This window comes from Montipora capricornis, chromosome 10 (genome assembly GCF_036669925.1).
Source record: "Montipora capricornis isolate CH-2021 chromosome 10, ASM3666992v2, whole genome shotgun sequence".
NCBI lineage: Eukaryota > Metazoa > Cnidaria > Anthozoa > Scleractinia > Acroporidae > Montipora > Montipora capricornis.
Window position 1 is genome coordinate 11,273,851 of NC_090892.1, and position 15,000 is coordinate 11,288,850.

At 40.9% G+C, this 15,000-nt stretch overlaps 1 protein-coding gene across 3 annotated transcripts in view; it reads right to left on the reverse strand.

Annotated features, from left to right (window-relative positions):
• The window catches only part of LOC138021576 (recombining binding protein suppressor of hairless-like), a 39,242-nt gene that overhangs the window by 24,133 nt on the left and 109 nt on the right, over positions 1 to 15,000 (reverse strand). For 2 of the 3 annotated variants that reach the window (XM_068868478.1, XM_068868479.1), the window contains exons 1-2: positions 14,953 to 15,000; positions 9,006 to 9,144 (exon numbers count right to left, since the gene is read on the reverse strand). The exon at positions 14,953 to 15,000 is cut by the window's right edge. In XM_068868478.1, the coding sequence (XP_068724579.1) occupies positions 9,006 to 9,060 (55 nt within the window). In that variant the 5' untranslated portion in view covers positions 9,061 to 9,144; positions 14,953 to 15,000. Of the gene's footprint in view, positions 1 to 5,381; positions 5,453 to 9,005; positions 9,145 to 14,952 lie in introns of those variants that run through there. The other variant, XM_068868480.1, reaches the window with a different exon arrangement.

Genomic DNA, 15,000 nt, shown 5'->3' on the forward strand with positions numbered 1-15,000 from the left:
CAACGGAGTTGATAATGTAAATTGGCCACCGTACAGAGATTCTAAAAGCTGATGTTTCGAGCGTTAGCCCTTCGTCAGAGCGAATCGAGGGATTATGGGTTACGTGTAGTTTTTATAGTAGAGTAGGAGCTACATGTACGCTATTGGTGGTAACATGGCAACGTGAAAAATAGGAATATATTAGTTAAATGAAAAGCGTTCGTTAATACCGTGAGGATTAAGGGTGCCGATTTGAAAGATTAATTTTTGTTCCAGATTCTTGCGGCTTTCCGTCGTACCTAGATGTAGGGAAAGGCCGCAGATAGCCATGTGTTTTTCGGAGTGGTTAGGCAGATTAAAATGGCGAGCGACTGGCTTGAATGCATCCTTGTCATTCTTCTCAACATCACGAAGGTGTTCGCGGAATCGGTCACCTAGTCGTCTCACCAATGTATAATTTATTGCATAACGTGCAGGTTATGCAATAAATGACATTTGCGGAGGTACATGTAAAACGATCGATGATCTTAACAGATCGCTTAGGTCCCGATATCTTGCTAGTGTTAACAATGAAAAGACAAGTTTTGCATCGTGAGCGCGCGCATTTTAAAGTGCCGGGTTGCTTGTTAGTTTTGAGCACGCCTCTAACTAAAAAGTTGCCTACGTTTTTGTCGCGTTTGAATGAAATAAGTGGAGCTTGTGAAAAGATTCTACTAGTCTCGGGATCATTTTGGAGTAATTTAAAATTACTAAGAATGATGCTTTTGACTGCGTGATTATGAGGATGGAAAGTGAGGGTGAATGGAATTCTTATCTTTTTGTGACGTTTGTAGTAATGACTGTCGATCAAATTGTTGGGCGCGATGATGGCCTGCTTTGACCACAGAGACGGGATAGCCACGTTTTTCAAACAACTGGCACATCTCCTCTGATTTGCTGGAAAAATCGGAGTCATCACTACATATACGTCGAAGTCTAAGAAATGGGGTTCAAGACATGTGATGGATGTGACGATGAATACAACAAATAACTGTGTGAATCAGTAGGTTTGTAGTGCACACTAGTACATAGCACATTGCCTCTAATAGAAACTTTGATATCTAGAAAAGCCAATGAAGTTTCCCAGGTATATTTAAGAGCCGGATGAAAAAAGTTGACGGAGGTTATAAACTGATCGAGTTCTTCTCTGCTGGATGAAATAGCGTCGATGTAGTCGTCGATGTAACGGCCGTAGAGTTCAGGTTTGGGGCCGTTGTACTGATTAAAGAATTGGTGTTCAACATATCCTACAAAAAGATTGGCATAGCTAGGTCCCATTCTTGTGCCCATCGCTACACCATTAATTTGTTTGTAATAGTTGCCGGCGAATGAAAAACAGTTAAGCGTTAAAACTAGTTCGGCAAGGCGGAGGAGCGTTTCCGAGCTAGGTTCTTTGACAGTGCGTTGATCGAAAAAGTGTTTAAGTGCTTGAAGACCTTCGCTATTAGGAATGACTGTGTCTAGAGATGTAATGTCCATGGTGAAAATAAGTTTGTCTTGGCCGGAGAAATTGAAATCGCGGAAAATTTGTAGTGCGTGTGTACTGTCTTTAAGGTATGATGGCAAAGATTTGACGATCGGCGTAATAATCCTGTCTAACTAGCTACAAATGAGCCATCATCGCGCCCAACAATTTGATCGACAGTCATCACTACAAACGTCACAAAAAGATAAGAAAGACAGAATTCCATTCACCCTCACTTTCCATCCTCATAATCACGCAGTCAAAAGCATCATTCTTAGTAATTTTAAATTACTCCAAAATGATCCCGAGACTAGTAGAATCTTTTCGCAACCTCCACTTATTTCATTCAAACGCGACAAAAACGTAGGCAACTTTTTAGTTAGAGGCGCGCTCAAAACTAACGAGCAACCCGGCACTTTCAAATGCGCGCGCTCACGATGCAAAACTTGTCTTTTCATTGTTAACACTAGCAAGATATCGGGACCTAAGCGATCTGTTAAGATCACCGATCGTTTCACATGTACCTCCGCAAATGTCATTTATTGCATAACCTGCACGTTATGCAATAAATTATACATTGGTGAGACAGGTAGACGACTAGGTGACCGATTCCGTGAACACCTTCACGATGTTGATAAGAATGACAAGGATGCATCCAAGCCAATCGCTTGCCATTTTAATCTGCCTAACCACTCCCAGGGCTCGAAATTAACATTTTTAGTAAGGCGCCAATTGGCGACTGATCCAAAAATTTTGGTCACCAGATCTTAACTTTTAGTCGCCATTTTTTTCACTGATATTTTTTTCTTCATTTTTCTGATGATAATGTACACATGCAATCTTCTTCATAGTCCTAAGTTTAGGTACACGTAAGCTTCTAAGACTGAGATACTAAAACTTAAAAGGAAGCCAGGGCTCGTAAAACATATCATTACGCATTACGAGGCAAGTAATCAATGTGAAAGCAGCTTTTGTCACGTTTCCTGTGCTTCCTCCGCTTTTGTTAAGTTTCCATGTAACATCGAGTCTATAGCTTACATAAATAGACGAACCTGAACATAAACAATCACCAGTTTTCCATATTTTCAGTGCTAAAAAGCCAAGGCTTCGTTGTGAACTTCACGCTTCAATGATTGCACGTGTTGTTTAGTGCGCCCGCAATACCAGCTGCTGAATCAAACATGGCGCTCGATTATGAAACATGTAGATCGAAGAGCCAGAAGAGTCGTGGGTTTGTTTTGTTATTTCTGTGCGCATAAATCGTGCATTTTATCCAAAACTACGGTTGATTTGCCTTTGAGGTTAAAAGGATGAAGGAAAAAGGTGAAGGTTAGTCGCCCACTGGCGACTAGCTCTAAAAATCTAGTCGCCAACGCTTGATTTTTGGTCGCATTGGCGACCAGTGAGTCGCAATGTCGAGCCCTGACTCCAAAAAACAAAAATTTGGTTTATCAACGGAGTTGATAATGTAAATTGACCACCGTACAGAGATTCAGCTTTTAGAATCTCTGTACGGTGGTCAATTTACATTATCAACTCCGTTGATAAACCAAATTTTTGTATACTACTTCCCCACCGACGCAGCACCACAGTTTCTTTAGAAACTACCCTTTACTCCAAAAACACATGGCTATCTGCGGCCTTTCCCTACATTTAGGTACGACGGAAAGCCGCAAGAATCTGGAACAAAAATTCATCTTTCAAATCGGCACCCTTAATCCTCACGGTATTAACGAACGCTTTTCATTTAACTAATATATTCCTATTTTTCACGTTGCCATGTTACCACCAATAGCGTAGCTCCTACTCTACTATAAAAACTACACTTAACCCATAATCCCTCGATTCGCTCTGACGAAGGGCTAACGCTCGAAACGTCAGCTTTTAGAATCACTGTACGGTGGCCAATTTACATTATCAACTCCGTTGATAAAACCAAATTTTTGTATACTACTTCCCCACCGACGCAGCACCACAGTTTCTTTAGAAACTCCCCCTTCATTCGAGAAAAACATCAGTCCATCGTCCACGTGGAGCGTACGTGAGGTACTTTCTTGCACGATTGTGAGCTGTCAGATCGGGCGGAATGTGGGAACTTCCTTCTTCGTCGAAGAAAAAGCGAGCGTTTTCACAACAAACTTATCCATGAGTAAGTTTTTATCAGTTTTCAACGAAAGAAACTACATTTTGCCGAAAAACTTACAACTTCGCTTATTTTTCACAAATCTCTTCTACAAGAGAAGGCAACTGTGTCATTTCAGTGGTGTTTATATAATGGCATGTTTGTGTTGCACCAATAGAAGGAGACTCGTACCAGGTCCCCGACATAAAAAATAAAGCCTTGAACTTCGAATGTTTACGAAATCGAAGGTGACAAAGGCTTTTTAGCCTTTTTCCAAGATAAATCATCTTAAAAATGGCGTATTTATGCAGGAATTTGTAAGAAACGTGTTGCTTTATGTTTAATTTTATGAATTTTGTGCGCCCTTTTGTGAATTATGCGATTTTTCGTGAATTGTGCGATCGGATGCGATTTGAGGTAGATTGTGCGAAATCGCACCATCGCGTAATATCAGAAGGCCGGTCTAAGAGAAGGCAACTGTGTCATTTCAGTGGTGTGTATATAAGAGCATGTTTGTGTAGCACCAATAGAATATATCAGAATTAATATCAGAAGGCCTGTCTTGTGCCTGTCTTCATACTAGACGAATTTAACAAATGGGTTGAAAAAGCATGCTCAAGTTCATCCCAAACAGGTTATGCATCTTTCATTATATCACTAGCTCTGTGAGCGGGCAGAATGGAGCTATACTGCCCACTTGGGATATCACGCTTGGTCTCGCAACATCAAAGATCATGGGTGCTTACCATTTACCCAAAAATTCCCGAAATTTGGTTTGAGGTCAAATGGAAAATAAATTTTTCGGAAATTGTGGACAACCTCCAGAGGGAGTCCACTCTTCTGTTCAGAACGGAATTTGGGAAATTCCCTTCCCATTTGCAAGAATCGTTCACTTTCCAGGCCCTTTCTCACAAGATCGAGTAATTATATGGGATGGAACTTCAGGTAGTAAATGGTACGTGCAATTCTCATCCGGTTGGTCAATAAATTCGGAAAATCGCTTACCTTTATGAAATAATCATTCCATCCGGATTATTTGGCTAAATGGTAAGCACCCCATTTTTTTGGTGTTTTATCCCATGTAATAAATCCTTTGTTGACAAAGCTTTTTCTTTCAAGATGGATGGATATCGGCCTTGTTCTTTTTTAGTGTGTTCATGGACCGCGACGAATGCAAAAAAAGAACTTGGCTGATATCCACCCATCTTGACCTCGATAACCCATATACATAGTCCGTCCCCTCTTTACACTAGAGGGGATAAATAACATGCATAATCTGTCCTGATGAATTATGCAACTCTAGTATAAAAACAGCCAATTTCTTTCTGGCTTTCTTCACAATTTTTGGACTTAGATAATCTCCAACTCTCTTGTATTAGATTGCACTGAGGCCGAACAATGCCATTTTTTACGATGGTGATGGATGATTTCTGGGAAATATGTGGTGTGATATATTTATATGCATATGTTAAGATTTTCGCGGGCAACCCCTGCACTAATTTTTTCCACATAAACATGTAACCTTCCATCGTTGGTATACATTGTCAATAGTGCTCAAACTTTGCTTCTAATTGGTGAACATGGCATTAAAATCAAATGCATAAAAACTTAATTAGCAAGTGTACTATAAACTCTTAACTTTAAGAATGGCAGAAAAAATTGTTTAATCGTGAAAAGAATTAACCTATGACAAATAGAAAAGAAAGGCACCATTAATCTGTATTTCGTTTGTAATTACCTTCGGAACAAACAACAATGTTCTTGCTACACATTTACCTTCGAAAAGTGAGCGAAGACGAACGCGTTCCAGATTTTTGGAATGGTAATAGGTCGACGCAAAAAATTTGCTTAGAGTGATTCGCAGTGAAGCATTCAATCCTCACACGGTCAATGAAAAACTTTACCGGTAAATGGAGGCTAAAATTGAACTGACAATGATATTTTCACCCGTGAGGCTCGACAAAATTGTACAAACGTGCTACTGCATCTCCAAGGCGAGCGAACTGGACGTCCTCGTTGCAAAAATGACAAGAGACGTGACAAAAATGATGGGCAGGCACAACAATTTCAGCTGACAAAATTAAGATTCAAACAACGGAAATGGGCCAACATTCGTCGACAGAATGAAAAAGAGAATATAACAGTAGGCCTTGAGAAAACGGACGAGAAACTGAGATGAAAGATTGGACCTAAATCGACTTACTTGAATACGTGATTTCCGATTGTGTGGGTAAACTTGCCGCGATTGTTGAGGTTACTGCAGGAGAATGAAACACTCCGGACTGAATGATACCACTTGCTTGAAAAACATCCGATTGAGGGAAAGTCCCACTGTCAACACGAGAACGTTTTACATCTGTGTAACGATGGCCCATATCTCTCGTTATCTGCATCCCGTGAAAATGCAATGCGCCATCACGGGTATGGCTGTCGCTGGCAAAAATCGCCCTATGTCCGTGGGGATCGGACATTTTTCCAAGTGTCGTGTCCGTCAATATTTAAGGCTTTGATCGAAGGAAGTATCCTTTGAAAAAGCTGAACGCAAAACAGTCAAACCATAGAGAAATCTCGCATCCACAAAACTGTAGGGGGCATAATATTTCAACTGTAGTCGTTTCGTCAACTTGGTAAGCGATATCGCCGTGAACGTCTGGCAGCGATGACTTAACGTGTTTTGAAGGTTTCCGTTTTGTTCACGAAACTACTGGCCGCAAATCTAACACTCCGCTGACTTCATAGGTTTTGGAAACGTGTTTTCACTTCCTTTAGATAGTCGCTTCAGTTTGTCAAGCATCCAAAAAATCGATTGTAAATAAAATCTCTCTAAATCGATTCCAAAACTTGTCAGCTTCGCAGCAAAAACTTGGTGTTTGTGCAAGTACACGAAGGTTATCCGTTGGCAGCGGACGAAGAGCTTTGTGGTTCAATATATCGGCAACAATGTAAAGTGGAAGTTGGTTGATGAATTGGCTGAATGAGCGTGGGAACTTTTGTAGCAATTCAAGGCCCGTGAGAAAATTAACGCACGCCATATATGGAAGTTATTTACAAATAGCTGCAATCGAACAAAAGGCGCACGCGACCGGCCGCCAAATCAACTCGGTCCACAGGGAATGTCCATATTCATCAACTTTTACCAACATGTGGGCCTTTTGTAAGCTCGAGAGGCAAAGATTTCACCCGATTGGCCGAACCACAATGAAGTCAGCAAATAGATGAGAATCTCTGCCTCGTCTCACCTGTTTCCGAGGCGAAGTTTCTCACGGGAACAAAAAAAGAGAAAACTCGTTTTGTGTAAAAAGAGCTGTCAAAGAAATGAAACAAACATCATATCGAGTTTTAAAACGGTCTCCGAAGACCACGAACCTAATTCGTAAAATAAATAACGTTGTTTTATGGCAACATACATACAAAAGTACGCGCTATAACAACCTAGAGCGGGGGAACAAGTTATCTTGCACTCGCTTTGTATTGAACTATATTTAAAACTGTAGAACTTGAAATAAATCGGCTTTGAAGTACAAATATTTCACCGTTTTGCACGCCTTCGGCTTGGTGACATCATTTAAGAGAAATTTGCTTTCTTCTGTGTTGGCTTTAACCGCAAAACAATGGTTACAAATGAAGGGCAGACAGATCACCACTTTTTAAAAATAAATTTAAAGAGGTCCAATATCATTTGTTTTGTTGAATATTGACACTATTCCGCTGCATTCATTAAAACCGAGGAAAAAGGATTGTGCGCTATCTTGAAAAAAAAATTAACCAAGCCGTATATAATTTAAAATTTAATTCAAAACGGAGTTCTGTCGTAACTTGGACAAATTTCTTTCCATTGGAAGTTTGTTTGTAGTTCCGGAGGTCGCATTTCTGTGGGAATGACGTATTTCCGCAAGTAGCACTTTCAGCTCACAGTGTAGCCTGATTCTCAGACGTCCGAGGTCGTTCGCGGCCATTTAGGGAGAGAGGGAAAGCGAAGTGGCCGCGAACGACCTCGGACGTCTGAGAATCAGGTTATGTCCCCAGAGGCCGCAATTCTTTCTGTCAGCACTAAGAATAACGAACTCTTACCTCTGGCTGGTTCCGAACCAGTAAGTCCAGGAATCACGGACTTCCGGTTCTTTTGCGCAATCTCAGAAATTTTAAACAATTGGTAGCTGTCAACGGTTACCAAAATAGACCCCCACAGAGACTGCGCGTATTTCTGAACCGGCCAGAGGTTGCCAGAGGTCGTTATTCTTGGTGCTGACCGAAAGAATCGCGGCCTCTGGGGACGAGAGAGTCCTCCAGTCATGCCCACTGCAGACTTTGAGAGTGGTTACAGCAAAGGAAGACACAGGCTCTATCTTCGCGGTGGGAGTGAAGAGGCTAGTGTCCAATTGTAAACTCCCCCCACCCACCTATCACCCGCACCTCGCGTACTGCTAATTACACACGAATAAGAACAAAATGTTTGAGTATTCAGTGATCTGTATCGTGCTGACCAAGTATATCAATGGGAACATACTTAACAATGACATGCTCTTTCAAACAGGAAGTAACGTCAAATTTTTGTTAACCACTAATGACAGAAAATGATTCGGCAAGATTGTGTTTTAAATGAATGGCTTAGTCGGCAGGGCGCCGCATTTTTTAATAAATAGAAATCAATCCATGAAGCACAGCAGGGAGGAAATATGCGAATCAGCTGACCGATCGCTCCGCACGTCTGGCTCTTGATAATGACGATAGCATCTCACAGTTATCATCCATATATGAGGGTCGTGAAGGGGTAAAACGAGAGCTGGGATTTGCCTTTTTTAGAAGTTGGGAAATGGGATTTTGTGCACTGGGACTGGGTTTCATGAAACAAAAACAATAGAAAAATGGGAATGGGATTTCAATGTGAGCAACACAGGCTGGGATTGTGGGGACTTTAACGGGGATTTGAAAAAAAGAATTTGCGTGTAAATGGGATTAGGACCCCCCCCCCCCCCCCCTCCTTCACGACCCTCATATATAATTGACTTCACTCTCAGGTCTAAGTGCGCATGAGTCATGCACAAAATCTCGTCCCCGGCGTCCGTGTTTCTTTTGGTCAGCAACAAGAATGACACGGATTTGAAGCAAAAACGGTCGTTAACACCACTATCGCGACTGCGCGTCTTTTTTGGCTGTGACCCGATTTCGTGCTCGTGTTGCCGACCATAGTAAAAGCGTACGGACTCTTTGGACGAGAATTGTCAAGTTGGACTTTACTCAGTATGCAAAATTAGCAAATGTTTGTAATCGAGAAAACGAAAAAAGAGGCACAAGCACCATAGTTCATCAGTGCATAATTTTTTTAAACCAAAGGGGACTACGAAATTATTTTTGACCTTCATTAAAAAAAAAATGTTCATAAACGTTACGATCACTCACTTGCAACATGTCTACTAAGTTTGCGTTTTACATCTGAGGAGCGTTTTTCTGCCATTATTAGTCTATTCTGTTCAGTTTATTCTTGTTGAAAAAGTTCACTGTATCGAAAACCCAAGCCGCCATGCTAGCTGATCCTCACCTATGGAAAAGAAAACATTTTTATTACACTTACCACGATGTACATTCAATAAGAAAATAGTTTATTTTGCGTGACTGCACCGTGCACCGCCGGGCTCAGTTGATTGAGTGTCGGGTGGTCACGCGAGAGTTCGAGGGTTCGAGCACCGGCTTAATCAATACCCAGGATCTTAAAATAATTGAAGAGAAAGTGCTCCCTTCGTAAATTTTCAATTTCAAGTCTTCTTAACCCTAGGCTTCGTCTAAGAAATATCTTCTATCAAGTGGGGCTATGATCCTTGCTTTTTGCAATTGCGTAAAGAAGCCTGAAAAATTCAGGACTTCAACGGGGTTTGAACTCGTGACCTCGCGATACCGGTGCGACGCTCTAACCAACTGGGCTATGAAGCACGGGCGTTGGGAGCTGGTCATTTGTGGGTTCTAATGTTCCCGTGAGAAATGAATCAACGATGAAATGATATATTAAATGGATCATATATGATTTCATATCCGCAGTTCGTATATGATCCTTTTCATATATCATTTCATCGTTAAATATCTTCTATGTTCATAAATTCACTGTGGGACATTAAAGAACCCACACGGTATACGAGAAGAGGAGGGGATGAATACAGAAAGTATCCTAAACATTCATTAAAGCTAAACCTTAGGCCTATAAACTTTTGTTTACGCATAATTAGGCCTAAGGTTAGCTTTTTATGCATGTTTACGATACTTTCTGTTTTAATAAAACAATGACCTGTGGCCTGTAAAAAATACCAGCACTGAAATGTTCTACGGGGAGGGAAGGGGAAACACACAGCACTAGTGCACAGTGTTTGGGGGAACAGATAACACGGGGGAACACAAAACGCTGTGACACCGGCCACTGGAGAGAACAGGACAGCCACAACACCGGGGACTTCATATTCTGTTATCATATTTATCACTATGGCGTGATTACTTTCCTTTTTTTTTCACATTTCTCTTTGTTTTGATGTATTCTTAAGTCGGCAGGTTTGAAGGGAACACTGTGCACTGAAATTTTCTATGGGGAGGGAAGGGGAAACACACAGCACTAGTGCCGAATGTTTGGGGGAACATATAACACGGGGGAACACAAAACGCTGTGACACCGGCTTGGCGGTGATGTCTCTAAAAAGGCTTCTGGTGTATGAAACCACCTAAGCAGAAACAGCTTTAAGTGAAAAAAGCACTTTGCCGATCGAGTGCTGGAAATGTAGATGTAGAAATTATTCAGTGTGTCATTCAGTGTATAGGATGCAAAGAACCGTGTTCTGGCAGAGATGAACTTAATTAGATGCACGACGACCTTGATAAGCGTCACAAACTCAATGTTCCCTTTCTCGGTCTTGCTCTGTTCCCCAACTTCAACATCTCTCGCGTCTGGGAATACAGACAATCAACGACATCGTGACGGCAAAGTGTCCCCCAAACCGGCCAGCTCTCAAGTAAACTGAGAGAAACTGTACAGCAGGGATTTACTTTAATATATGTATTGCTAAGGCCCGTTTTAAACGTCGCATTTTGCATGTGCCGAATCTAAGCAAATGAGCGAAAACAATAGATTTTTCTCATTTGCATTAGTGTCGGCACCTGTCAAATGCGTCGTTTAAAACGGGATTAACTCTCACAGTAGGGAGCTTACGAAACGAGGACGAAGACGGCTACGAGGACCGTTTATTTAAAAATACAAGTTCGCGTTATTCATATCACTACGAAACTATTTCATGTCGTTTCGCGTTAAAAAATTGTAGTAACTGTCGAGGAATTAAACTGGTGTGAGTGGGTTGGAAGCGTAGAGAGAGAACTGAAAATTCCTCGTCATGTGCTAACGTCTTCCACAGAACCTTGAATTTGGTCATTTCACGTCGTCATTTAGGAGATGGCGACAAAGAAATGTACCAAAATGTAAAACGCACGTGCAGAGCCATTGTTTTTGCTCACTAAACCTATTGTTTTGTAGCGTCGTCGTTGCCATAGGCGTCGTCATTTCGTAAGCTCCCTAGTGACAGTGCAGGGACGGCGCAGTGGTGAGAGTACTCGCTTCCCACCAATGATGTGGCCCGGGTTCCATTCCCAGACTCGGCGTCATTTGTGGGTTGAGTTTGTTGGTTCTCTACTCTGCACCCTGAGGTTTTTCTTCGGGTACTCCGGTTTTCCCCTCTCCTCAAAAACCAACATTTGACTTACATACTTTATTAACTTTCTCCACTGGGGCATTTCAAAGACAGTATCCTAAATAAATACAATATACAATACAATATATAATGCACAATATACTAAAATAAATATATAATATACAATACATAATGATAAATCTAAAAATTATCGCGTATCTTATTAATTAGGCGGTGCTTAAAAACGCGCGTGGATTACTTGATTTGCGTTAATTACAGTGTCCCCAATTAGCGCTCCACCGCTATAACAACCAGACACTTAAATTAAGTTCCTTTTCTTTGCTTTTTCACAGTTACCTTCTTTTTAGAAATAGGTTGCAAATGCCTTAACTCAAAGGGACGCGTCCAAATTGGGGCATGCATCTAATTTCGTGCACCAAATTTAATTCGGAAAGTTAACATTCCAACCCGTTCAGAGTGTACAGTATAGCTCATTTATTCATATCGGAAAGGTAGCCACATGCGAAAATGATCCAAACTCATGTTCAAGATTTCGTCCTCCACGAAGTCAGCTGGAAATCCTGATTAACTCAAGCATATTACACGGAAAGTGATTCAAGTGAAGAATCCTTATCGTAAGGCTAGGATAAGGGACTGAGGCATTGCTAACCAAAATACCTCTTGTAACTTGGCGCAACCATAATGGTATTGCGCGATAGTATTCGTTCTTCACTTTGTTTAAATATATGCGGATAATTTTTCTATAGTTGAATTGATACGAACATTCTGTGGAAAAGATAAACAGCGAACGACTGTGGCTTTCGTCAAAACCTTAACTTGGTTTCTTTCATGGTCATTTCAAGTGGTTGTTTTGCAACTTTGTTTAAATATATGCGGATAATTTTTCTATAGTTGAATTGATACGAACATTCTGTGGAAAAGATAAACAGCGAGCGACTGTGGCTTTCGTCAAAACCTTAACTTGGTTTCTTTCATGGTCATTTCAAGTGGTTGTTTTGCAACTACGGAAAAGAAAGGTACTAACTTTGATGCATCACGTTCAGCGCGATTATGTCGCCTCTTGTAACCAAATTTAATTCTCTTACGCAAGAGAAAATGACAGAGAGTCTGTCTCCTTAATTTTCTTTCGTCTTACGTCTATGATTTCACTTGCATTTTACTACGTAGAGTGTTTTTTATTGAGTGACGACAAAGTGCAAGTCATCCGCAAGCCATGCGAGTCAACATGCGAGTCAACAATCATTGAAAGCTAACCATAAAATGGGTCCTTAGACTTAATAACTGTTTATCAGCGCTCGGTTTTAAATGGGTACTTAGACTTAAATGCAAAATTCGCATGGCTCGCTGGCTCGCAGATTGTCCAGCCCCGTTTTTATTTGAGTGTTGAAGTCAGTACTTTTGCGATTTCAAGGGTAACGGCCTCGCTATGTTCTACGGAGAAGAGGAAATGAAAAAAAAAAAAACCACGTAAATTGCCTTGTGATTGGTTCATTCATGATCTACTTTTGTTGTGATTGGCTCCGCCGTGCCTGAAATAGGCAACGAGGTGAGCAGTGCCGAGTTGGCTATAATGCACCTATCAATGTTAAGCCCCAGGGAGGGTGGGTCGGGCTAACCACGGGTGTTTAATCGTGAGGTCTGTCCCCAGGGTAGGGATTTTGATCATATGTGACGTCCCCAGGCTAGCGATTTGGATCATACAAAGGACATTTTACCACCTTCACTTGTCGCTGGGTGGACATTTTGACCAATTAATTTGTCCCAGGGGTGGGGAATTTGAATTATTTTAAATGAAATTGTCAAAATCTCTACCCCATTCCCGACCCCCCCTCCCAGGGGGCTTAACATTGATAGGTGCATAATCAAAACAAAAACTGAAGCAAGGTGACACATGCTTGGCTATAATCAGTCTCGTATCCAACAAGTGCGAATGGAATAATTGTTTTATTAAATTTTATCAAATTCTGAAGGTGTCAGAAGTTGTGTCCCAGGAAATTTCGCTTCCCGCACAAATCTTTCAGCCTTGGCAACACTTGACAATGAGTTTCCATATGAGGTCTTGTGGTATATGAGCTGATAACCGAGATTGAGTGAACAAATCAGAAAGCTAAAAACGCAATTTCCGAGGACGAAAATTTAATAAAAATATATGTCCGTAACCGCAAGTTTACGTTTTTGAATTTTTGTGGAAGTGGTCAAAGCCTAGCAGAAGAATAAAATTGATATCCAGAGCGACTGAAGAAAACAAAATAACTTGTTCTCAATCCCTTTTTTCGCTCAACACTGACAATATATGCTTAATCATGCTGTTCGCATACACCCGACTTCTAGAGTGTTTAAAAATATGTACTCCAGTGAAGGTGAACATAACGCCCCAGGCTATAGTGTCACAGCCGAAAAACAACTCACTCAGCGTTGGTCGGAGTTATTTTCGCTGTCAGCTTAGCCTCGTTAGTGTTTATTGACTGCGGGACTAGAATAGACTATGGCAAACAATTTGTCTGGCAGCCTTATTTTTATATTTCTTAACGACTACTGTATCAGTTTATAATCTATTTTTGATCATATAGTCTTCTATTTCTCGTCAGGTATGCATCCGGTTTTGCCGGGACCAGTAAACTTAAGGCTACACTTCAATTCAGGGACACTTAAGCCGGATTCAAGCCTATTGCGTGTAATAGTAAACAAAGTTTGAATCATCACGCACAGTTTTGCGCCAATACTGCGACACAATGTCCCAGCAGAAAGCTTTTAGCCAAATAAAATCGATTACTGGTTTCAGAAGCAAGGTTTGTAGGAGTGTAGGAGTAGTCACTCATCGCAATTTCCGTGCTTTCTTACAACCATGTCAGTAGTCGACAATTTCAATTAATCTCGTGGTAATGAGCCATGGGTTCTTTTTTTAATACATAGTCTTCTGTTCAGTATAATACACATAACAATTTGAAGATAGTGCTACGCATGGCTTTTTAAATCCAATCCACGGTATGCATTAGCAAGGCCGTCTACGTATATGGACCTTTGCTAGTTCGCCCACACGTGGTGTTGATGTCATCTGTTAACTACAGACGCTTGTTTCATTTAATAAGCGACCTTGGGCAACTGAAATGTTTAATTCAAGTGCTCCGCTTGGTTTCTTCTCTAAGAGGAATCGGAGACGAATTATATAGTAGTCTGGTGATATGGTGAACAATTAAATTTTATCACGCGATTTTTCGTCCTCTCCAGTGAAATGGACAAAACGACACCTCTACTAATCAGTCGTCTTTGTTCAAGGTTGTCAAGGCGCATTTTATATAAGTAACGGTGTATGAGTATCAAGTGTTTTTTCTTGGTTTCTGATGTAATCTGCAGCTGTAGCTTTTGTGCAAATGATACTTTTCGTATTGCTTTAGTTTCCACTTTGACTCTTGAATCAACAATGAGTTTTACAGCTATTTATCAGGCGTTCTCTTTACTCACCCTGTTAATTGGCTGTCTTGAATTGATTTTTTTTCAAAATGAAAAGTAAAGTTATGATTTGAAACACAATACTGCAGGTTCGAATTCGGCCTAACCCCTTTACGACTAAATGCTGTTCGTTGACCTTCTGCAAAGAGGGGCAGTATTTCCAAGCGCACGTTCTAACCTATGACTGAATATTTCAATATCATTCTGAATTTACTCACCCTCAAAGCAACTATATATATCCTCGTTAGAGCTGTCTTTGCGGAAGT